Raw genomic sequence first — 23,410 nt, forward strand, 5'->3', positions numbered from 1 at the left:
CTGGTTGGGAAGGTTCGACCAATAGAGTGACATAGACTGCTCGTCAAAAAGGCACTCATGCTAAATATTTGAAGCTTTTATCAGCGTACTACAATCCCAAAGTGCACTTCATCACAACGTGTCAAATGGACGCTTTTCCCAACCCTCCCTTGCCTAGTGTTGAATGTTGCGGCCCAAGGCAACCCTAACATTTCAGGGTGGCGGAAAAGACACCGCGTCCGAAATTCCCTGCACTGCTGTCTGTGTGTCTGCAAGCACGCAAGTCATGACCTGCCATTAATGGATTATTACTAGCATTAATGGATTAATGCTATTGTTAATGGAAGTTAATTTGGGAATTTGTGTTTAGTGGGAAGACTAGACTTGTGATTAACAAATGCTGTGCTATGTTTAATGAGAGAGATTATTTGGCGTCAACACAACGGTTTTGCAATGGGATTGACAGAATGCTGTTTTTCCTCAGTACAACTTGTTTTGATGGTCAACTCTTAAACATACTAATCTAGGAATAAAATATGGATATAATTTAATAGCTACTTAAATAGAGCCAGTAAGGCAGATGAAAGGACTGAAAAAACATGCCCTCGGGTTATATAGTTATCTTTATAATTATGCTGAAGTTCAATTATTTTATAAAATGGCCCTGCAGGCAGCTCATATTTGCAACTATTAAACTATAGAAAGGCCTTTATAATCGTTTCCATTTATTACACACTTAACATAAGTTCACTTTTTAATCAGTCAATACAGCATTTATGTTGGCAAATGCATAAATGGAGATACAGAGAAAAAAAATGGAAAAATGACTTTTATTCAACAAATATCAGTATCAATTTCCCATTAAACACTTCACTAGTATGTTGCTGTATGTCTCTGAGGCCAGACCACGTAGCTACAACCTAATATATATATGGAGCCGTCACGTCAACAGAGCTCTGTGTCACTGTAAAACAGAGGGCTCGCCCGTCTGGCTGTAGACATTGAAGAACACGTTTATCATCACTGTCAGTAACTCTACCATGGCTATGACCTCTCAGCTCACACCATGGCTCAAATTAAAACCTACGCGGTCAAACCTCCCTGCCACTTTCTCCACGGAAAGTCTACCTCGCGCTCAGTCTGTTCTCTCCTGCTCGGACTTAGCTCGTAGAACACTTTGTCTACCTGCTAACTCTGCTCTTACACTCTAATATCACCAGTCTGAAGGGAGAGGAGGTTGAAATCGTGTTGGGTGTGTTTTTATATTGTCGCTTGTCACGTGTGTACGAGGTATATGATGTGCATACCTATCCTGAGGCTATACCTGATAATACACCTTTTAAATCTGTGCTTGTTAACTCTTTGCTACAACCGGTCTCGGGACCACCAACACATCACAGCCTACTCTCTCAGCTGGTGAATAAGACCCCTCGTATCGGCTATATATGATATTATTATAGGTGTTACAATGTTATTGTATCCTTCCCATGGGCATTCTTTTTCAGTAAGCGAGAGCAAACATCAAATATGCAGAAGCTATAACTGTAATACTGAACTGAAGGGTCATCAATAGCATTAATGATTACAGAACACTCAACAGTGGAATAAGGTGGGCTGCCAAGTCTACGTTTAACGTATTTCTTGTGGCACAAACCTTGACTTTTTCTCATGATTAAACAATGTAACGCGACAACGCAGGGTTACACAGAGAGAGCCTGAAGAGAGAGTGCAGGGGGCTGAATGTGATAGAACACCTTTTCTCTCTCCCCCACACCCCCTAGCTGATTAAAATACTGGATTCTCCAGTGGACAATCAATACATACTCCTTATGTGGCAACTGGCAGCACTCATTGTTTCTTCCACTTTTCGCAGATATTGTAGCACAATTCAAAAGGTGCGTACACCAGTGTCATCCGTTAACATAAAAAAAAGACTGAATTGCTTTGTGTCCTTGCGGCTTAATAAGCACAGCCTTAACAAAAACAACCCCTAGGACAACAATCAATCATAGAACAGTGCAGCTATGGTCTGTTCGCAGAAAATAAGAAAAATAAAATAAACATATATTAAATGTTAAGGGACACATTTAATACAAATTGAAGAGAAAAAAAAAGATTTTCGTGTCCCTCTTCTTTCTTGTGCTGGGTGCTGTTCCCATCCCTCATGGCTGATAAGATGTCCAATTATTTGGTAATTTAGTTCAGAGTAGAGAGAGCGAGAGAGAGAGAGAGACTGATTTGCTGGAGTAAGCGGAGACGGTACTGTACAACTATAGCACTGCAGATCTCTGGCACCCTTTGAAGCCCTTTTCTATTATGACAGGCGCTAAAGTCACACGGCAACACAGGAGGTTCGTTTTGACACACTGTCTATCAGATATAGCATTGTGCTTGGTCGACGCAAACGCAGGGGGGGGGAAAGTACACAGAAGAAAATCAAGTCTTTGCAAGAGGAAAAGGTTTGGGTTGTAGGATTCCAGCAGTCAGGGATTCTGGAGATGGATGTGAGGCTGGAGTTTTTGGGGGCTGGTTTTCATTTGGAAGGAGACAGAAGCTGGGGCTTAGAAGTAGGGCACCCTGCCTGGATGGGAAGGGGATTTGAGGAGGAGGAGGAGGAGGAAGAGCAGGAGGATGAGGAGGAGCAGGAATGCTGGGGGGGGGGGGGTCGCAGGGTTCACCTGGAGAGGATTCAGCTGACGGCGGAGACGGTGTGGTTGCAGGTTCACGTGTCTACAGGCAGAGGTCTGCGGGCGGGGAACTGAGGGATTCCAGGAGGAGAGGAGATGGAGAACGTCGTCTACCGGTGCCGCCCGAGCTCAGGAGGACCACGGGACGCGTAGAGTTGGGCAGGGAGGATCGAGAAGGGGGCCGGAGGGGGGGCACTTTGTGGCTGAGAGGATGGTGAAGGGTGAGGTCGGGGCGGGGTGGGGGTGGCCCTGGGAGAATAAGGCCGGGGGGGGGGGGGGGGGGGGTGTCACTCACGGTAGAACACATATTCAGTGTAGCTGGTCCAGATCTTGTCGTCCGTCTGCTCGTGGGCAAAGGCACAGGTGCCCGTGGAGTTGCAGGCCACCATGTGGAAGCCGGAGTCGGCCAGCTTGTCGAAGGCCTGCTCCAGGAAGGTGAACTTGAGATAGTAGCGCGACGTGTAGCGCTCCGGCGGGCGGTCGGGGTCCCGGCTCTCGTTCAGGGTCTCGCCGAACACCTCCTTGGCCAGGGACGTCTTCCCGCACACCATGATGCGCGCCACCCGCCTGAACTTGGCGTCGGTCTGGCTGTCGCGGCCCAGGGTGTACGAGCCCCGGTAGCCGATGGTGATGAAGCCCGAGCGCTTGCTGGCGTCCAGGCCTCCCGGGACCAGGCTGGCGCAGGCCGCCGCCGCCGCCGCCCCCAGGGAGCCCATGTGGCGGCCGGTCTCCAGCCCGGGGGAGGCGTCCTCGGGGTCGCTCTGGCAGCCCTCGTCCCCCAGGGAGTTCTGCTTGCTGATTTTGGGCGCCAGGAGCTTGACGAGCTCGGGCAGGTTGAAGAACTCGGCCTCGCGCTGCAGCCGGCCTCGCTCGGGGAAGTGGTCCGGGAGAACCAGCTGCTGGTCCCGCATGTAGTCCAGGATGTAACGGAACAGGAAGCCGTCGCGGTCCACAAAGAACCTGCCTTTCGTGTCCCGGGCCAGTCCTTTGGTCGACTTCTGACTGAACATGTCCCACAGGAGAGAGTCTGGCACGCTAGTGAGGGTAGAATAGCGCGTGATGTACACTTGGCCACCGACGTTCAGCTCAATAATCTCTGGGAAGCCAACTTCGTCCCCGGGGATGCTGCTGTCTGGTAAAGCCATGGCTAAATCCTAGGATGGCGATATGTGTTCCTCCTTAAAACAGTAGCCTAATGGACACTGTGTTGTCAATTGCACTACAGTGGTAGGCCTATGGCGAAAAACGTGGATGGTGGGATCTGCAATGAGCGCACTTCCTAGGCTACTTGTTCAAAAACGATCCGCGCACAACGTGTACACTTTTGCACCCGCAGAAAATATAATAACACGAAAAATATTTCCAAAAAACAGATGTCAATTATAAATATATAGCGCACTGCATATCCGCAGGTACCAGGTTGCGGATACTAGATGCCCGTGTCCTTTTTTTTTACGCATACACAGATTTGAACATTGGCAATGAAAACTATTAATGACAAGTAGCGAGGATTTCTAATAAACGGTAACGCAGGTAACACAACATTCCTTTTATGCCTTTCCCTATAAATCTTGGGTCAGTTGTCTAGGCGGAGACAGGATCGGGTGGCCCAACTTCAATGAGGCAATCCATAGTTGGGCAGTTTTCCCAGTAGATGTCCCGTAAAGGTAAAGCCTGGCGGACGACGATCAACCTCCCGAATGTAACGCTAGTGAGCGGTAGATTTAAGAATAAAAACAATGCTTCTCCATCACTCGAGACGCACACACGCAGGGGGATCTCTCGGCCGCTCTAGCGCTTCGGATATGTGATCGCGCGTCAGCCCGTACTACTGTGCTGCGATGAGGACGGTGTGTATTATGTATGTGCTAACCACACCTACCCACCGATGACGTTTTCTGGCTGAGGTCCAGGCTCCGTCTTCAAAAAAAAAAAATACAAATCACTAATTCGTTTTTTTCTTCTCTCTCGTTTTGGCGAGAGATAGTTGGTTTATATCACGTCGCAGTTAATAGTTATTTAAATCACATGTCTGATAGGCCTAGGGGCTATGTACAATGTGCAATGTCAAGCGTGTAGGCTAATTTAATATTGCTCCGATTTTTTTGCCTCCTGGAGAACTGTTACAATTCTATAAATTCTAGTCTTACGACAACTATACGAAAACAACTAAAAACGCTATCTTTATTTTAAACCATTTCACGCCAGAGACGGAATAATAGTGACATCTAGTGTTTGCCTATAGCATACATTAACGTAAATTCCGATTACTCTTGTTGTAAATTAATAATGATGTTGACTAGGTCCAAACTGATGGACTGGCCTTAATTGAACCTGTGTACACGTACAGACGAAATGGTCCTTTATTTACTCCTTCCAAGTGCGGTGCAGCCCAGGCCCAGCAAGTCTTGTTTGTTATTTGTCAGACTGGGAGCAATCTGGTCCTGATTTCCCAGCGGGCCCCACAGGTCTCTTGCGGAATCCTGCGCTGTGGACTGACTTGTCAACCATTTACTCTGGAGGTGCAACAACACCACGAGGTGGGGGGGGGGGGGGGGGGGGGGGGTAGTAAAAGGCTTTTCAATATTCTCTGGCAGCCCAAATGCTATTCATTATTTTTTCTAGTGATCATCCAATCACTATTATCCCATAGCGAATTATGCAAACATAAGGAGAGCCTAAAAACACGATCATTGAGTAAATTAACGTGTTCTCTATAGGTGCATGGCTGTCCCAATTAACAGCACACTAATGTATTAGGGGGATGTCAATCAATCAGTCCACAATTATAAAACAAGATTAAAGAAGGGCAGGGGATTATCATCCAGTGTTCAGTCTTTGTATCAAAGATAAAAATCCACCAATATATTTTTCAGGGGAAAAAGGCATCTGCACCATACAATGCTGACCGCTGCAACGTGTGATTGATGGGTGATATTCTGTAGGAGCTGAAGACAAGGACTTGCTGATTAAGTGTCCATGCCAATGCAAAACTGGTTCTATACAGCTTCATTTCCCGCAGGATAAAGCTTCATGCATCATTCTTATGTTGACAGGTGGCAGCAGGGAGTAAGGACTCGACTTAGCAATATGAAATGCCAACAGTGCAATATTCTACAGGAGGTCCCTTATCAACAATTCTTCAAAAATTCCAATTATAGAAATTGCTGTCCCTTCATAATGACACTGTGATCTTAAGTACTGCAGTTTCACTTTTTACCGTATCCCTCCTATTCCAACCCAGCCTGTCTTCTTCTTGATAACCCTGACGCTGTAAGGGGGAGAGGAACAGCTGCTACCTAGAGGAATCGAAAAGGCAGATAAATATAAAAAGATAATCGAGGAATCGAAAAAAGGCACCGACAAATATTAAAAGATAATCGTTTATTTTGGATCCTCCCCACCAGTAGTTTATCCACAATCAGACTGAAAAAAAAAAAGGCTAAAAAGGTACACAAATGTATGGATCTTTAATATATACCACAATTCCTTTTTATGATGACAGCATATGTGCATACTCTTAAGACTAATGCCAATTTGTCAACCATTTTGTTGAAAGGGTATAGCTCCTGTTTGGGATTCAGTTAGGTAGGCCTGGGCCTTGGGGAACCGATGTTAGTGAGCACAAACATGAACACAAAACCCAATCACTTAACCATATACAGAACAATAGATGGTTTCACTCGCAACAAGACACTTCTTGAACAAAACAATATATTTTTTTAACATCAGAACAAGAGATAGCAATCAAAAACACTCTCATCTGGTCACATCCACAATCGTCCATTATACCAGAACGACACATACTTCTCATACACAAAAAGAAAAAAAAATTAAAGTGCTTTCTACTGACTCAAGCATGGGGCTTTCATCAGTTAATGGTATTGATGCGTGTGAAACATAAAAAAAACAAACAGAAGAAATTATTCGCTGATTGGCCTAAAATCAATGCTCGAGGAGTTAAGCGTGAACAACGATGCTGGACATGATTGCAACTCAGGTAGTCTGCCGAGCACACGTCCTTCCCATCAATCACCGTTCAGCAGCAGCTCTAACACACACCCACTTCACAGCAGATCATCTCAGACTCTGAAGTCAGGCCTTACTGTGAAACCCATGGGAGCATGAAAACATTGATGCAATACAATGTTCGAAAAACGGATCTGTGGGAAAAGGTTTTGTGTGTAATAAATGTGTTGATCTTTGTTAACCTGTTCACAGAAAAAAAAGGGATATTCCATTAATGTATCAATTGCATCTCCATTTCTGCTTTCCCCCAAACACCACGTGACAGTTATAAAAACCACATGGACTCACACGTTAAACATCTGCAACGCTATGTACATTCTACATGATTAGTTCAACCAGACTCATGACCACTGTGTACAGAAAACGTGAAGCGCAACTGGTAAATTTGTGAAATATCCTTGTATTATGCATGTAAACATGGTTACAAAGCCATTTGTGTGCAAGCATCATCCTGCCCCTCTAGAACAATGGCATGATGGCGTTAAAAACAAATGGTGTGGCTAAAAGCTGGTTATTTAAGGGGGGGGTTGGGATCGGGGGAGGGGATATACTGGAAGGGAGGCAGGTCCCCCCGGTACTTGTTCCATACTGTCTACCTGGCGTGACGTTCACAAAGCACCACGTTCTATAATACAGGACACAGTCGTCTTCTTGCAGCATTACAGCTGAGGGGTATAAAAATATAGAAATTTTGAAACCCTGAATATATACGTACATATGTGATTCTTTTGCAACAAAACATGACAGAAATTACAGCTGTCCCCCTACTTTTGACTCCTGTTATTCTTTGCACAATCTCCAAGTCTCACCCTTCCTTGCATTGTTTTTAGGGGGTGTTGGGGAGCTTGGAGGTCGGACTCACGTCAACACACAGAACGGTCAACGAGAACGTCTTACGTCACGGTCGTCATCTCCACCCATGACCGTCCACATCCGTTAACCCTTGGTCCTTAAGAGTGAGAACAGCAGTGGGTGCGTTTCCTGGGGGGGGGGAGAGGAGTGTGTGTGTGTGTGTGTGTGTGTGTGTGTGTGTGTGTGTGTGTGTGTGTGTGTGTGTGTGTGTGTGTGTGTGTGTGTGTGTGTGTGTGTCTGTGTCTGTGTCTGTGTCTGTGAGCGAGACAACCTCACATCAACATGTCTTTGTGATGCCGGGCTATGTGCTGGCTCTTCTCCGAGGGCCGCCTGAAGCCCTTGGTGCAGTAGTCGCAGCGGTGCGGGTAGTCCTTGGTGTGGATGGAGATGACGTGGCGCTTGAAGCCCGAAGCGTCCGTGCTGTTGTACTCGCAGAACTGACACTGGTAGACCTTGCGGCCGCTGTGCGTCTTCATGTGCTTCTTCAGCTCCGCCGGGTGCCGGAAGCCCCGCCGGCAGCGCTTGCACTTGAACGGCAGGTCCTTGGTGTGCAGCGACAGGATATGGCGGCTCAGGGTGAAGGTGTCGGGCGCGGTGAAGTTGCAGTGGCGGCACTGGTGCACCTTGTTGCCCTTGTGCGTCTCGGCGTGCTTCTTCAGCTCCGACGGCCGGTGGAAGCCCTTCTCGCACACGTCGCACTGGTGCGGGAAGTCCTTGGTGTGCACCGAGATGATGTGGCGCTTCAGGTCGCTGGAGTTGGTGCTCTTGTGCTCGCAGTGGGGGCACTGGTGGGTCTTGTGGCCCTGCACCATCTCTATGTGCCGCTGCAGCTCGCGCGCGTCGGCGTACGCCTGCGGACAGTGGCTGCACTTGAAGGGCAGGTCGGCGCCGTGCTTGCTCTTGATGTGAGTCTTTAGGTTGGACTGGTCGGCGCAGCGGAAGTCGCAGTGCGGGCACAGGTAGGGCTTCTCGCCCGTGTGCGTGCGCATGTGTTTCTTGAGCTCCGACGGGTGGCGGAAGCCCTTGGCGCACTCCACGCACACGTGGGCAAAGTTCTTGCTGTGCGACGCCAGCATGTGGCGGTTCAGCAGGCCCTGCTCGGCCGTCTCGTAGGCGCAGTGCTTGCAGTGGTGCAGCTTGGGCTCGCGGTCCTTCACGATGAGCTTGTCCGAGCCCAGCGGGCTGGACTCGTGGTAGCGCCGGGCGTACTCCGTGTACTCGGGCGAGCGCTCGCTGTGGTGGCTGAGCAGCTTGTGGCTCTCCAGGTGGTTGTGGAAGTTGACCTTCTTGTTGGTGGTGAAGTCGCAGTCGGTGCACTGGTACTTCTTCTTCAGCAGGTGGTCGGGGTGGTTCTTCATGTGGCACTTCAGGAAGCCCCGGGAGCGGAACTTCTTCCCGCAGAGGTGGCAGGGGTAGACGGTCAGCGGCAGACCGTCCGGCCCGATGATGACGGCTGGGGAAACCGAGGGGGGGGGGGGGGGGGGGGAGGGGACACAGGCCGGATGTTGAAAAGCTGTTGGCTTGTAAACAGGGAATTTTTGTACACTATAATATCATTGTAAAATGCAAAACATGCAAAACAAGCGTGTGCCTTACTTCATTGATGGTTACCAAATTTGAAGAGAATATGAATCAAGATGTATCAAAATATTCTTATACTGTTTTAGATCCATCTTGGATGTTCAACCAATACTTTGTGAAATACATTTGGCTTCACTCGACTCCAGTGGCATGAGTTTAAAATGGGAGAGGAGGGTCCAAAATTAACATTTAGAAGCTTGCTTTTCTACTTGCGATAGTGGAAAACTATATACACCAGATTGTTTCAATATGGAACCCTGAATTTCTTTACCTGCAGATTCGTCAAAATGTTCCGCCATTGGCTGGTGGAAGGTGTTAATTGTGGACCCTGTGTGGGGAGCAGTCGATAAAGCTGGGCCATTATTTATTTGCATCAAAAATAACAGTAGGAAATTTGATATGAAAAATGAATCACGCTCTATTAATACTGTGACAATACACTGCTACTGACATGTAATATTAAATGATTGGCCAGCAGAGCCCTAACAATTTGTGTTTATGGACATTTGATATAATAAGATTCATCAATCAAATACCTGTTATGTGTGTATGCATGTTTGTTATTATGTGTGCGTGTGTGCGCGTGCGTTGTTATATGCAGCCCATACCGGTCTGGCACTGCCGCATATTGCCCTTTTTCTTCTTCTTGGTCTTGGTCTTGAGGAGGCGGTTGGCGCCCATGTTGTCCCTGATCTGCAGGAACGGCGTGGTGCCCCCGTTCTTCCCCGCGTCGATACAGTTACCTGCACACAACACGTCAGATGGTGACGCCAGGCGAGGAGTGCGGTCCTTTGGTGTGAACCCTGGACACTAGCATCCATCCATCGGTGCGACTGTCATGCTACAAAATTGCCATCTTTACCATAAGAATTTGCCCAGGACACGGGCACAAACATCTTGTTGTTTATGGAGTCATGAAGCTCGGTTGGCTGTGCTGCAGCCTCCTCCTCCTGATCTACTACCACCTCCATATACACCTGTTCAGCCATGTCACTCTCATCTACAAACAGTCAGGGGAAACAGTGCGTTGAACAGCGTCCTAGGGATTTACGATGGGGTGGTGGCCCTAGCTGGCGGCGTGCGCTTCAGCAGGGCTTGATCGCGTGGACTACCGGTACTTACTCATGTCTTCGTCGTCCTCGTCGTCTTCGTCACTCTCGTCGTCGTCGTCGTCCTCGTCGTCATCTTCCTCTGTGTCGTCGTCGTCGTCGTCGTCTACTTTGGTCCGGTTCTTGACCGACATGTAGATCATCTTGTCGCGGCCGACGCCGAGACGCCCGGACGACGCCGCCTCCGGGTCGGGATGCCCGTTCTGATAGTCGTCCTCCGTTATCACCTCGGTTCCCCCTGCAAGACCATAGAAACAATGTCATGTTAATGTCATGACTCCTTTCCAAGTCAAATCATTTGGACCTTTAGGAAAGAAAAAAACTTCAATCGATCGATCAGGATTATTATTATGTTATCAAAGTTTCTCTTAAGGGCACTTGCCCAAATCGTCGTCCGCTTCAGCTTTGAAAATGTAGACCTTGATGACCTCCGACTCATCCTGCTCTTTGGCTTCCTTGTCCTCCATCACCTCAGTGCTGATCTCCAGAGGCGTGTCCCCTATGTCCAGCTTCTCCCCCACCTCGTCCACTACAGTGATGGAAAAGAACAAAACTCGGTCAACAACATTATCGCACGCACGTATGCCTGAGTGAGTCTGAGGAAACGCAGGGCCGTCGAGCGAGCTGTGTGGCTTACAGGAGATCATGAGGTAGTCCTCAGAGCTGCTCCGAGCGTCGTCGTCCCCGTCGGTCTGCAGGTCCACCGACTCGGCCGGCAGCTCCTCGTGGATGATGGTCTCCCTGTCGGCCACCATCACGCCCTCCGACACCAGCTGCTGGTCCAGCGTGTTGTCCTGGTGGTCCGACAGCAGCTCGGCCACAAACACCTGGTCCGTCATGTCGTGGTGGTGATGGTGGTGGTGGTGGTCCGAGTCCTGGATGAGCTGCGAGGTCAGGACGTGGTGGTGGTGGTGATGGTGGTGGTGGTCCAGAGCCTCCTCTATGGCGACCTCCGAGCCCAGAATGTTATCGGGCATGATGACGCTGTGCTCCGACGACACCAGGTCCTCGTTGACGATCTCGTGACTTTCTACTCCGACGTCGACCACGAGTCCTTCCACCTCCTCCGCCTCCATGCCTTCCACCTCTACCTCCTCCTCCTCCAGCCCCTCCACAACATGGGCTTCCAGGGCCTCGACGTCCTCCACCTCAAGACCCTCGACCTCCACCTCCCCATCCAGTCCATCCACCACCTGGGCTTGGAGCTCCACTATCTGGGTCTGCAGACCGTCAACTACCTCGGCCTCCAGTCCCTCCACGTCGGTCTCCAAGCTCTCCACCACCTCCGTCTCCAGGCCCTCCTCCACCTGGGTCTCCAGGCCCTCCACCTCAAGGCTGTGCTCCAGCAAGATGCCTTCGTCGGTCATCACATCGGAGAGAAGCATTCCCTCTGGCACAGACACCACGATATGCTCCCCGTCGATGTGAGCCAGACCCCCTATTCCCGCCACTGCAAATGCAACAAAGAGTGAAGAGGAGACGAAGGAGTTAAGAATGTTGTCTAACAGTGTGGCCGACCAATACAGAATCGCAAATAAATACATGATTAATCAGCCTTCCCAACCCATCACCTACCAAAGTCTTGCATGATCATCGTGTGGGGCATCTTCAGCTCCTGTGTATGTAACTCCAGCACCCCTCCACCATGGTCCATGTTTTCAACCAGAAAACCACTGAAAGAAAATGACAGAATGCATTATGGCGTGTTCAACATTTCCCTGTGTGCCTATGTGGATTTACTCACTGCACATAGTGGACACTTACCTGCCAAGGTTTAGTGAAATACAACCAATAGGTTATACAGGAGGCTGACTTCCATCAGGGATGCAACCCTGCAAGATACATAAAGGTTGAACATTGTCACTGATGACAGAATTGTGTGATTGTGAGACTAAACATATCAACCTGAACACTGTTGTTATTACATATGTTTTGCTGCAGTAAAGTGCAGTTATATGCAATACGGTTTTTGAAGTAGTATGAGCTGGGGGGAATCGTTTATAAACAGTCTGTTATTTAGAGGGACTGAAGTGTATGTGAATTTAGAAACCACTCATGCAAAAGGAGCATATTGGATAGCAATGACAAGAAGCATGCAGCATTCATGTCTACTGTCTCCATCAGGTGTCCACTTGGTGCACTACAGGCAACACTAACTTGAGGACCAATGCACCTGGAGCTGGTTGAACTCATTAGCCAAACAAGACAAAGGGATACCGCCACCGTTTAAGTGTTCATAACCATAAGGGGGAAACAGCATTCTCACATATATGGACACTACTCGCTTTAACGTGTGGAATGCGCAAAGTTTTTGAAATGCCAGCCCATCAATGCCAATAGTCCAGCAGCATTGATCCTGGGCGTCTGTGTTTCGGGGGGAAACACGTTTTATTGTAATCTGAATGTGGTTACTGCACGCCAGTCGCTGTTAAGACACTTTATTAGTTGTTATTGTTCGTGCCCAGGATACTATGCAGCAAAACACACGCGCTCAGAATTCATTGCCGCCAATGAAAGCACTGCAAACGTTATGCAACACACTAGGGCGGTAGCCGCCCTCCACCCACTAACGCTAACTAGCAAGAAGCTACGACTGTTCAATCCATCGCCATTTTGTTTAGCTAAAAATGCTAATATAACACAATGCAAACGTGTACCAAATGAGCAATTACAATACTCTACGATGACAACGTCCAATGCATACACTTAAGGAAGACCATTAACTATAAATGCAACCATTAAACAAGATCTGCGTTTCCCGCATTTCGCTGTTGTAGTCGTTAGTACCCTCCGCGCTGGCTAGCTAGCGTGCTAACCTAGCCGCGGCGGCTTGTTCTGCATTATCCACCATGTTGTTGTCGCTGAGGTCTGAAAGCGGCCCGCTATGGCCGACTGGGCCCTTGTGCCCAATTCCATATATACTTTTAATCGATTAAGAATATTTGTACCTGATAACGAAGTCGTCTGAGTCTATCGGCGTATCTCCCCTTCGCAATTATGTCTGTTATTGTTTTGGTTTATTTTTAACGGTAAGCTAAGTGCGGCCTGCAGTTTTGGATCCCCGGCCACTCTTTGCTAGGCCTCGGCCAATCAGGTTGCTTCCTGACAACCGAAGGGAGGGCGGGGGGCAGACAATGCGTGGCCTCGTTCACCGCTGATCCCTTACTATTTGCGTCATGCATAGGAGAGCATAGTTACATTGCTGCCATCGTTTCATTAATGTAAACTTAGTTTAATAAGGTGGGGGGGAATAAAATTGCCGTATTAGGAGTTTGATAATTATAATATTCCATGTGAATACGATGTGTTTACTTGGAGGGCACCGACAAGGCCTGCAGGCCATTTTCTTAGAAATTGGGCTCATTGAGTTGGTGGTTTTTATTATGGGTCGATATAGCCTATAGGCTGGGGATTTATAGATAAATCCCCAGAATGTAGTCTTTCCTGAAATTGATTTCTTTCTTCAATTATGTTTCTATGCAAGTATCTAATGATAAAATACATGGAAGGAAAACATACAATAATGAGTTCTGGCATGACTTTATTAATATTTTCTAACAGCTTCAAATAATAACAGGCACTCCTCCTGAGGGTGAAAACCCTTCACACCACTTGGATTTCGTGCATTAACAGTGTCTTTATTACAGTGCCATACTCTCGATCCATCTTCAGATATTGAGTAAAATGTCATCGAGTAAAAATGCTGTACCAAATTGTACTTCAGAGTACAAGGAATAGAGTGCTGCAGCTGAAACGCACCATGGCACAAACATGTTTCTTTTTTTTTTTAAAACAATATGTTTCTTATGATTATAAGGGCAGTGTGGTCTAAGAACAGTTGCAATACAATGTCAAAGAGAAAATCACCATTACAACGAATATTTAAAATACAACTGCGCCAAAACGTACTGATAATCACAACAGAAGGCATGAATTATAGGATATATCAACTACTACATCATATTCCAAAGGTTGCACACTACTTTTTGTGAGGGTGGAGTATAACCATGCAAGCCACAAACCATATTGCCTTCATCGAGTGAAATTCAAGTGATCAAAACCAGGACATATGAATCATACCTTCATTTAAATTAACAGGATAATGTACATTACCATTTTTTACAACAGTCTCTTCCAATTCACATAGAAAAATAATTCAAATCGACAACAGTTTCTTCTGGAAGCTCTGGATTGGTCCCTAGAACATGTGGACGTTTTCATATGTGTTTGTACCTTCGTTTAGTTTTGACGTGAGCTAGGTGTTCATGCTAGGACTAGAGATGCTTCATATCTACAGGTTCAGCTTTGTGGATTTTCAGGGATAACAGTACGTCTGAATGCACCAGAACAAGAGAGGCGAAGAGGTTTTGCATCAATTCTTATCTTCATTTCTTTTTGTAACAGCGCAGAAATCAGTAGCAGCCATCCTTCCAAGAGTCATCCATCATTCTAGTCGTAACCAAAGACCTGAAAAAAGGAAAATATATACATGTGTTATTTTAGTCATACCCAGTTAATTAAAAGGTTTTGAGTATTCATAGCCTAAAAGGAACACTAGAGGTTTATTCCTCACAAAATGCATCACATTTTTATGCAGATTAATATTTAGATATTCAAAATATGTTTCAGAAACACAAACTCAAGCTATCCGAATCACAGATTTCTTAATATATCTCAAAATCACCAGACAATCTTAAAGCAATCACCTCCTGCCAGGTTGTGCGAGCTTGCTTCTGGTGGATGGTGCAGTCTGCCCCCTGCTGGCCGCTGGCCGCCCTGTTCCAGCAGACAGTCTCCCGGGTACATAGCCTCCACCGTTGGTGGGGCCCGGTGACTGGACCCTGCCCATTCCGGCTGGTGCAGCTTGGATCACTGGCAGTCCTCTGGTAGGCTGGCGTGAGGTCGTCATGGAGCCCACAGGGTTCATGGCTTTGACCGGAGTGCGCATGGAGAGAGGGGACTGGCCATTGGCACGCAGTCGACTGCATGCAATACCTTCAGGGATATATGGCGTGGCTACGGTAAGACATCTGCCACATGGGTACACTGGAATACCTTCTGTGCTACGGTCAAGGCCTTACAAGGGGATCCTCGCTATTTACCTAGGTGTCAATTCGATATTACATAACACATTCATTTCTACTTACCGACTGATAGCCGTAAAGATATTCCCCTGTCATCTTCCCTATACAATTGTATTCACAATATAGACTGAAAATGACTAAATCTATAACAATACTGGCAGAAAAAATAAAATAAATGCAGAACAGCTCATTGTAAAGGCCGTTCTTCCCCTTTTCAAACCCCTCATTGTAATGAAACCCCGTGTACCTTAGAGGCAGTAAACCAGCACCCTGCATGAAGGCAGCATTGGGTTTCGGGCGTGAGGCAACCAATATGAGCAAATATTTACGTTAGCAAAAGTTAACCTGAAGATGTCCTCGGGTTATGAATCGGAAGGAAGACAATGAGGTGTTTTTTTGAGAAATTGTATCTAAAAACACACAAAGGGTTTTAGTACAAGGAGAGAGTGACACATGTAACTGAGTAGCAGTCTGTAGCGGATAGGCAAGTGGTGGGGATGTTACATAGGAAGGGGGGGGGGGGGGGCGGGGGGTCGAGCAATAGGCACAGGAGAAGTGAGGTAGAAGGCCAGGTGAGGAGGGTAGGGTTACCTGTGGAGGGGGAGTGGTTTAGGCGGGACATGCGGTTGCCAGAGCTCTGAAGGTTAGCCTCCATGCTGCGGCTGTTTCTGACCGCCTCCAGGGAACGTAGGCTTGTGCGAGGTGCCAGATTGGGCATGCTGTGTCTTAACTCCTCTGCAAACACACACACACACACACACACACACACACACACACACACACACACACACACACACACACACACACACACACACACACACACACACACACACACACACACACACACACACACACACACACACATTTAGGTAAATAGCCCCACAACATTAGGACACCTTTTCTTGAAAGTACTTTTGACAGTGATCGGTCTGTCGATTTGCACCCCTCCAAAACAGACCAAGGCTTACCCTCGCTCTTCGCGAATTTGAGAAGCTCCGGGCTAGGGCCCTGAAGCGAGCGCCTGGGCGCCCGAGCGCGCGGCGCCCCGAGACGGCTGCCGGGCTCCTGGCCGTGGTTGGAGGTGGAGGGGGACAGGCACCGCGGGGAGCCCAAGGGAGACGGGGTGAACCGCTGGCGGGGCTGGGGGACGGGGCAGTACGCTTCCTCCTCGTCCTCCAGGCTGTGGCTGTCAAACTCCTGGTCGCTGTAGGGGCCACCGCGCCGCAGGGACTGCAGCGACGCCGAGGAGCTCCGGCGGGACACGGAGGTGGAGCTGGTGGCGTAGTCCTGCCGCAGACCTGCCAACACACACACACACACACACAGGTTTGTACAAAAGTACCTGGAGGCCAAAAGAAAACCGAGCTGAATAGAATGCAATTATTGTAGGATTATGGTAGGAGCGTATTGAAAAAACAATTAAGAAACTGAGTGCATGAAATGTGCTTGGTTTTAGCCCACGGTTTCTTTACCAGTGGTGAACTTGCAGTGCCCTTCTCAGAACAGACACTCAAAACAGTGATGCCACGTGTACAGGGCCCTATTTACATAACTCCTCCACTCACTCTCCTCCTGCAGGCGAGCCATGATCTGCACGTCGGTCAGATCCTGCAGCTTGTAGCCCATGGAGATGGAGTCGTCTGACGTGCTGAGCTCACTGTCGATGGACGACTGAGAGCTCAGAGCGGAGTTCACGCGCACAAGGCCTGCAGACAGAGCAGCACAACGCTGTATTGCAGGCACAGACTGCAAACGTACACAACTCAAAAAAGGGACAACGTACACAGTGTTTCTTTTGGGAGTTGTTCTGACATTAAATAAATAAATAAAACCCAGCCCAAATACCTGACGTAACCCCCAGACGTCACGCCCCCTAGACATGTCAAACGGAATTAATACCAAAGGGCTCGACTGCTGCTACGGCAAAAAGTTTATGCTGTACCAAAGTGTATGCAAAACACTTCCAGACAGGCTTGTCTGTCTGTATATCTGTCTGTCTGGCCCACAGCCGCTTCCTTCACACTGGGACAGATTGCTATGGACAACGTCCACATCCAGGGAGGTTTTGGTTATGTAACCAGTCCAACATTAGACAGGGGTCACCACCCACCAGCAAAGCGTTTTAAAGTTCATGCAAATACATACTCAGTGTTTTCACAACGCAAGCACAAGTCTGTTTTTGACTTGACACATAAAAAGGAATGCATTGTGAGGAAGTTATGCAATATTAAAAAAAGGTGAAATCATTGTGTGTTTTAAGCGTACCCCATGTCAAAGCCCCAGCTCAGTAAATCTGTTCCACGCTTCAATATTAGCAACACAAAACACAGAGGAATGGACAACACATTAAATATGACCTCCAACCGGTCCATCATTGTCTTTGTGATCCCTCTAGAAGGCATTTTATTGCACGCATTTACCCGTAATAAAAACAACCACACCCAAGGACAATAACAGTGCAGTGCTGCGCAGGCGACAAAGAGCAAGGTGTGTTAATGTCATGCCATACCTGAGCTGCCACAGGTTAGTAGGGATTTGTTAGTCGATTTGTGGTACCCGGGGGAGATCAGGCCGGAGCCTGCCGAGCCCGCCTCTGTTGAGCTGGGGCTGCTGTACATATTCTTCCAGCGAGAGGCTGCAGAGTGACAAGGAGAGAAAGGACATTGGTTTAGCCCCTGATGCAGTCGATCAGCTCCCATTGCCGTTAAACTCAGACGGACGGAAAAAAACCCAATAACTTAATCACAGTACGATTACTAAAACAAGTTCCGGCAATTTAAAGTATCAACATTGCAGCCCAAGCCCGATACAAAACTTCCTGTTTTCAACCTCACCACACCATTGGATGGCTAAGTAAACAGGTTTCACAGGCGTACACCTGCATAATGGTAGCATTTTAAATTAAGCTGAGCCAGGGAGTGGTTGGAGAAGAGGAGTAACTCAAGCTAACCCATGACTTCAGAGTCATTTAGCTGCAATGTGAATGGCTTTGTTGTTCCAGTTTCGCACCGTGCACGCAGAATGAGCAGACGGCCAGGTTAAATAATGAATAGGGTGTGACTGATCAATCACAAACAGACACAGTAAGGTACCTGGGACATTAGTGTATGGACTGAACCCATCTATTGACACAGACTCTCTCTGATGAGGTGAGCAGTAAATAAGGCTGACTAAAAGTAGAGGCACTGAAAGACTTTAAAGAAGACAATTCCCATTGTGTATTCAAACCAACAAAGAGTTGGGCTAAACCATTCTGAGGATGTTATAAACACCTTGAAAAAACTAAGCATTAAATGCAAATCCGTAACTTGTATGCTGTGGGGCACGAAGATGGAGATTTGGCGAAAGTGGAGAAAGACTCATATGACATTAGGATTGCGTACTCTGGTCCAAGCGGTTGATCAGGCTCCTGCATGCCACCTCAGTCTCGGGACTCGGGTGGTCTAGCACTCTACGACACCACTTCAAGGGGGACTCTGGGCACGGCTCGGCCACGTGCTTCTTCGGCGACACGTACAACCTGAAGACAGACATGTACCACAAGCAGAGGAGGGCGAGAGCACAACATGATGAGAAAGTGATTGGACTAATAACAAGGGCGGAAGCCACTGAAGAAGAATAAAGTGATGAGGAGGGATGTGGGCACAGGGTGGGAAGCGGCTTACGCCTCACTTCCCTCCATGTGTTTATCAACACTTCCTGCGTCAGAGGGTTGGACTGTGCTGCATGTTTGGCTGAGACCACGTAAGTCGATCCATCAGTCCGTGTCACACTTTAACAATTTGTGCTTGAGAATGTCAGTGAACCTCTCAAAGGCTTACTGCTCACAATGCCCCAGACATGATTAAGCAGCTACAATGCTGCAGTGTTTCTGGAAAAAGAAAATCATCCCTGGGGGTATTTGAGAGCGTTACAATAAAAGATGGTGTGAAGTTGCAAATTAGACGCATCAAGGAAACTCATCTACAACCAAAAGGGGGACATCATCAAAGAGTAAAACAGTTACCATGGTTAAAACAGAGTAAATACAGTGGAATACCATGCTCTACCATCTTCCATGAGGGGCTATCGGGGTTGGTGGTTCGCACGGTCCGCTTTGCATTCTAAGACTTGCCTCGTGTCATGCGAGGCAAGCGGTACAGAGGCCGTTGAAACCAAACAGTCACTGTGCTGACTGCCACATTTAAGCTTGAGGTCACGTGAGCAGATTCTTTTAGCCAAGGGACACAAAAGGCCAGCGCTCATTGGCTCTGGAGTCTTGACAAATCAACCGATGCTCATCTTCCCATTAGGCAAACACAAAAGGCATCCAACTCCCACTGGCATAAGCAACAATGCAGACCGTGCAGATATCCGGGTTACGTGTCCCAATGGGGCAAAGGGGAGTCCCAGTCTAAAGTTTGGAGTTTACGTGTGACGTGGAGAAACATCCTCAGATGTCTTGTGTCGTGTGCTTATGCACATTTGTATGGGGTGTGCATGTAGGGCACATTGCACTAGATTTCCATAACTTGGTTAGCTATTTGGAAACCTCTTTCAATTGTCTCAGACAAATATGGTACTACGAGTGATAAATAACATCCTTCAGTTTCTCTAAGTTGGTTATTTTTCCCCCTCAGTTACTTCTCCAGCCTTGTTCTCTGAGCTCCCCCCATCACATGCTGTACAATTAGTCCGAAAGCTGAAATCCAGCTTCCAGGCCTGGCGCCTGCCTGGATCAGATTATCAGCCTGTGGGGATTACTGTTGTGGTTGTGATAACCCGGGAAAAGCACATATATGGTATGGCTAATTATGTGAAACAGAGAATGCCATAACTGGTTGGACTATTAAACCCAACAACTGAGCCTCTTAAGCAGCCACAAAGAGAACTACAAGCTACTTGTTCGAGGGCATGCAAATTGGGAAGCATGCACACATAGCGTAGGCTATGTGTGGGGTAAATTAGTTCTGTGTAAACCAAATTGAAGGGGGATTATTCAGCATTAGTGGTGCAACTGACCTTTTTAGGAAATCTAATCCTACAAATTAAATCGAAACCTACTAATTAAATTCTGGTAAGAACTGCTTCAAAACTAGATGGTTGTAATAAGCCTAGTTTAACTGAATTGTACACTCAGTAATAATCATACATTTATGTATATTAGATCAAAATCATGCAAACCTAAAAATAGGCCTACATCGCGACGTGTGGGGAGATTGACAATAACAAAAGTAAAATGTGACCCAAATTGGTTAGGGCAATGCAGACCACAAGAAAAGCAGGGGCCCTGCCTATGTATCCATACGTACCAACTGTCTCCATCGTCCACCTCTGCACACTCATCTTCTAGATCCAGGACATCCAACTCATCCAAGGCGGTTTGGTCAACCCCAGAGTCACTCTCGGCGAGAGTCTCTGATTCATAACTCTCCTGAGATGGGCTTTCTGGAGTCTGGGGTTGCCCCTGGGCTGGCTCTGGTCCATTGCTGCAGGGCAAGGTCAGGAATCCCATACATGGACCCCCAAAACCTTCTGCCCCTTCTTCTTCCCCCAGTCTGCTTGCCCCAGGGAGAGGCGACAGGTCCTCACTGCTGTAGCTGCTGCTGGTGTCCTGTGGGGGAGAGAGCTCAAACTCTCTGCTGCTCAGCTCGCCACTGTGGTCCAACCTGAGGTCAGGGTGGCTAACGCCTTCACAAGAGAGCCTCTCATTGATGTTGCTGCTGGCCGAGTGATTGTTGTAGCTGCCGTTATGAATGGGTTTGCTTCCCCTGTTGCGAAGGGTCTGGTTTTGAACCTCCAATCTACGCACAAGCTCCTGTAGCTTGCGCACCTCCTCCAACTCCACCCCTGCTACGTCCTGCTCTTCCTCGAACCCAGGATCTGAACTTTCCATGAGGCCACTGGAGCATCCACAGTCAGGCTTTTGGATCGCAGTGGGGTTGCCTGGAACCACCATGCTTTCAGCCTAGGGTAGGAAGGAAGAGTATTAGATGCTTATTTACACACACACTCTCTCTCTCTCTCTCTCTCTCTCTCTCTCTCTCTCTCTCTCTCTCTCTCTCTTTCCCCCCCCCCCTCTCTCTCTCTCTTCCCCCCCCCCCTCTCTCTCTCTTCCCCCCCCCCCCCCCCCCTCTCTCTCTCTCTCTCTCTCTCTCTCTCTCTCTCTCTCTCTCTCTCTCTCTCTCTCTCTCTCTCTCTCTCTCCTCCTCCTCCTCCTCCTCCCCCGCCCCCCCCCCCCCCCCCCACACACACACACACACACACACACACACACACACACACACACACACACACACACACACACACACACACACACACACACACACATCTGCAAATTATAACAAAACCAATAATTAGCATTGCAAATATAGTGAAATGAGAGTAATAAAACCTAAAGGTCGAACAAGGCGCATATAGCAGCACCATTTGACCACATCTCGACCCTGTGTCCACGCCGTTCACGATGAGCTAACGTTAACTAATAAGTTCCAAGCAATCAATAATCAATACTTACAATTTCGACAGTATCGATGCATTATGCACCAACAATAACCGAGTCATTCGCCACATGTAATGAATATGCAGTAGTTTAGCTGCACGGATCGGATAGAATATAAGATATATCCGTATTTAAGTTCGTTCAGGTAGCAAGCAAGCGGTAGCAAAACAAACCTACCGGTAAGTAAGCCGTGTTGTCGTGAGGTGAAGCCTGCCCGCTCGTTAAACTATTATATTCCCGAGATGTGGCATGGATCTAACGGTCTATTTGCACCATCGTATATAGCTACCAGAATAGCAAATCGATTTTTGATTGATCAGGCATCGAAATGACTGCAATTAATCCATTGTTTGCGATGCTGTAGGAAGCACATCGCTTGAATTCACCATCATGAGCGTTTTGCTCACCCGCTTGTTGATGGACATTAGTTAGCCCAATCATCAAACCTAGAGCAGTGCTAAGCTCCTCCCACTTACGGGTTGTAACTGTTGTTTGGCGCCCTCTGAAGGATGCCTTTCGAATTGCTAATACCAGGTCTTTGTCCAGGTGTGGTATTTAATGCGCAACTCAAGGTGGCGTAGTTTGAACACAAATTCGCGGAAACAAGGATACCGCCGAACAAGGACGTTTGCTTCTGCTGTTTTGTACTGCCGTTAGTCATTTTGTACACTGTGGTCCCTCCCAGATTTGCCTCTCCCTGGGATTAATACAGGGTTATCTTTTATTCTACATTTGTATTGTCTGTTCTAAAGGGGCTATTGTATGCTAAAGGGCCGTCTGTCTGCTTGATGTTCTGCTTATGGCCTCTGTCTGCATGAACTTAATCATATTGTGCTTGCCAAACTGCCGTTTCATGTTTGTCTATGGCTGTGCCTTCCTCCTCTCTGTTGCACGAGATAAAAGGGAAGTAGTGTTGAAAGCAACAGTTCCTGTATAACTAGTTTTGGGAGACAGAACTGTAGTACACCACTCGGTTACTTAGCTTACAGAATAAATGCAAAATAAAATGTAAAAGATGCAGATCCAGAGAATCAAGACAAAAAAAAACCTATTATAGGTATTGTCAGTGAAAATGCATTACCGTTGGGGGTTTTCACCTCAGTGAGAAATAGCATTAGGGATTTTTTACTTTAGTGAGGACTGGGAGGCCAATTTCGTTAGGGCTTGTTTAATTTGGTCTATAGACAGATTTCCTCTTGGCCTCAGACTATGGTTACTGGTTTCCTAATTTGTACCCATGTATTTGCTCTCAAAGCCACACCTAAAAGCATGTCTGTACGAAGGGCTTGCATGCTGCAATGTGAACATGTTGAAACGGGTACGACATGGGAAATTCAGGGAACATTGTGCTCCACGATCAAGTATGAACACGCTGAAAAGATTTATTTGACTGACAAGACATTTCAATGACCGTGTATTATAGCCTACAGTAGGAAGTGGCCGACTTATAAAGCACATGCCTTGAATCTTTTAATTTGTCCTAGTACAAACTGAAGTAAATCCAGGCCTGTGTTTACCATCCAGCTGATGATTCTGCTGTTTGCACAGGCAGACTTGGTTAAAACCAAGGCCGCACCCTGGCCGTTTGTTTACGGCCAGGGTGACTGC

At 47.5% G+C, this 23,410-nt stretch overlaps 3 protein-coding genes across 6 annotated transcripts; all 3 read right to left on the reverse strand.

The window, feature by feature from the left end:
• Positions 1-720: 720 nt before the first annotated feature.
• kctd12b (potassium channel tetramerisation domain containing 12b) lies at positions 721-4,525 on the reverse strand. Its single transcript, XM_060062894.1, has one exon. The coding sequence runs from the start codon at positions 3,809-3,811 to the stop codon at positions 2,954-2,956; it is 858 nt and encodes a 285-aa protein (XP_059918877.1). The 5' UTR covers positions 3,812-4,525; the 3' UTR covers positions 721-2,953.
• A 1,510-nt stretch (positions 4,526-6,035) lies between these two features.
• Positions 6,036-13,359, reverse strand: znf711 (zinc finger protein 711). 3 transcript variants are annotated; one of them, XM_060062883.1, is made up of 10 exons: positions 13,186-13,358; positions 12,002-12,069; positions 11,813-11,910; positions 10,875-11,687; positions 10,620-10,766; positions 10,251-10,475; positions 9,991-10,128; positions 9,737-9,871; positions 9,400-9,456; positions 6,036-9,000 (listed from the first exon to the last, which is right to left on the reverse strand). In XM_060062883.1, exons 3-10 carry the CDS (start codon positions 11,889-11,891, stop codon positions 7,820-7,822), a joined length of 2,775 nt encoding a protein of 924 aa, XP_059918866.1. In that variant the 5' UTR covers positions 11,892-11,910; positions 12,002-12,069; positions 13,186-13,358; the 3' UTR covers positions 6,036-7,819. The 3 variants fall into 3 exon arrangements, with proteins under 3 accessions (XP_059918866.1, XP_059918869.1, XP_059918867.1); XM_060062886.1 differs by lacking the exon at positions 9,991-10,128 and having other exon boundaries at positions 13,186-13,359; XM_060062884.1 differs by lacking the exon at positions 9,400-9,456.
• A 402-nt stretch (positions 13,360-13,761) lies between these two features.
• zgc:66447 (SLAIN motif-containing protein-like) lies at positions 13,762-22,247 on the reverse strand. Of its 2 annotated transcripts, none has more exons than XM_060062888.1 (9): positions 22,092-22,247; positions 20,613-21,268; positions 18,705-18,841; positions 17,831-17,956; positions 16,887-17,027; positions 16,290-16,619; positions 15,913-16,056; positions 14,944-15,232; positions 13,762-14,704 (listed from the first exon to the last, which is right to left on the reverse strand). In XM_060062888.1, the coding sequence occupies exons 2-9, from the start codon at positions 21,257-21,259 to the stop codon at positions 14,650-14,652; spliced, it is 1,869 nt and encodes a 622-aa protein (XP_059918871.1). In that variant the 5' UTR covers positions 21,260-21,268; positions 22,092-22,247; the 3' UTR covers positions 13,762-14,649. The 2 variants fall into 2 exon arrangements, with proteins under 2 accessions (XP_059918871.1, XP_059918870.1); XM_060062887.1 differs by having other exon boundaries at positions 21,980-22,245.
• Positions 22,248-23,410: the final 1,163 nt, after the last annotated feature.

This window comes from Gadus macrocephalus, chromosome 10 (assembly GCF_031168955.1).
Source record: "Gadus macrocephalus chromosome 10, ASM3116895v1".
Lineage (NCBI taxonomy): Eukaryota > Metazoa > Chordata > Actinopteri > Gadiformes > Gadidae > Gadus > Gadus macrocephalus.

Excerpts from the sequence above, each read along its gene's own strand:
- kctd12b (XM_060062894.1), bottom strand. The coding sequence starts at position 3,811 with ATGGCTTTACCAGACAGCAGCATCCCCGGGGACGAAGTTGGCTTCCCA.
- znf711 (XM_060062883.1), bottom strand. The coding sequence starts at position 11,891 with ATGGACCATGGTGGAGGGGTGCTGGAGTTACATACACAGGAGCTGAAG. Across the intron at positions 10,476-10,619 it reads TGAAGCGGACGACGATTTGG|GGGGAACCGAGGTGATAACG; the intron begins GCAAGTGCCCTT and ends ATGGTCTTGCAG. Across the intron at positions 9,001-9,399 it reads ACATTTTGACGAATCTGCAG|CCGTCATCATCGGGCCGGAC; the intron begins GTAAAGAAATTC and ends CGGTTTCCCCAG.
- zgc:66447 (XM_060062888.1), bottom strand. The coding sequence starts at position 21,259 with ATGGTGGTTCCAGGCAACCCCACTGCGATCCAAAAGCCTGACTGTGGA. Across the intron at positions 17,957-18,704 it reads GATCAACCGCTTGGACCAGA|CCTCTCGCTGGAAGAATATG; the intron begins GTACGCAATCCT and ends GTCACTCTGCAG. Across the intron at positions 15,233-15,912 it reads AAACCACTCCCCCTCCACAG|GTATTGCATGCAGTCGACTG; the intron begins GTAACCCTACCC and ends ATATCCCTGAAG.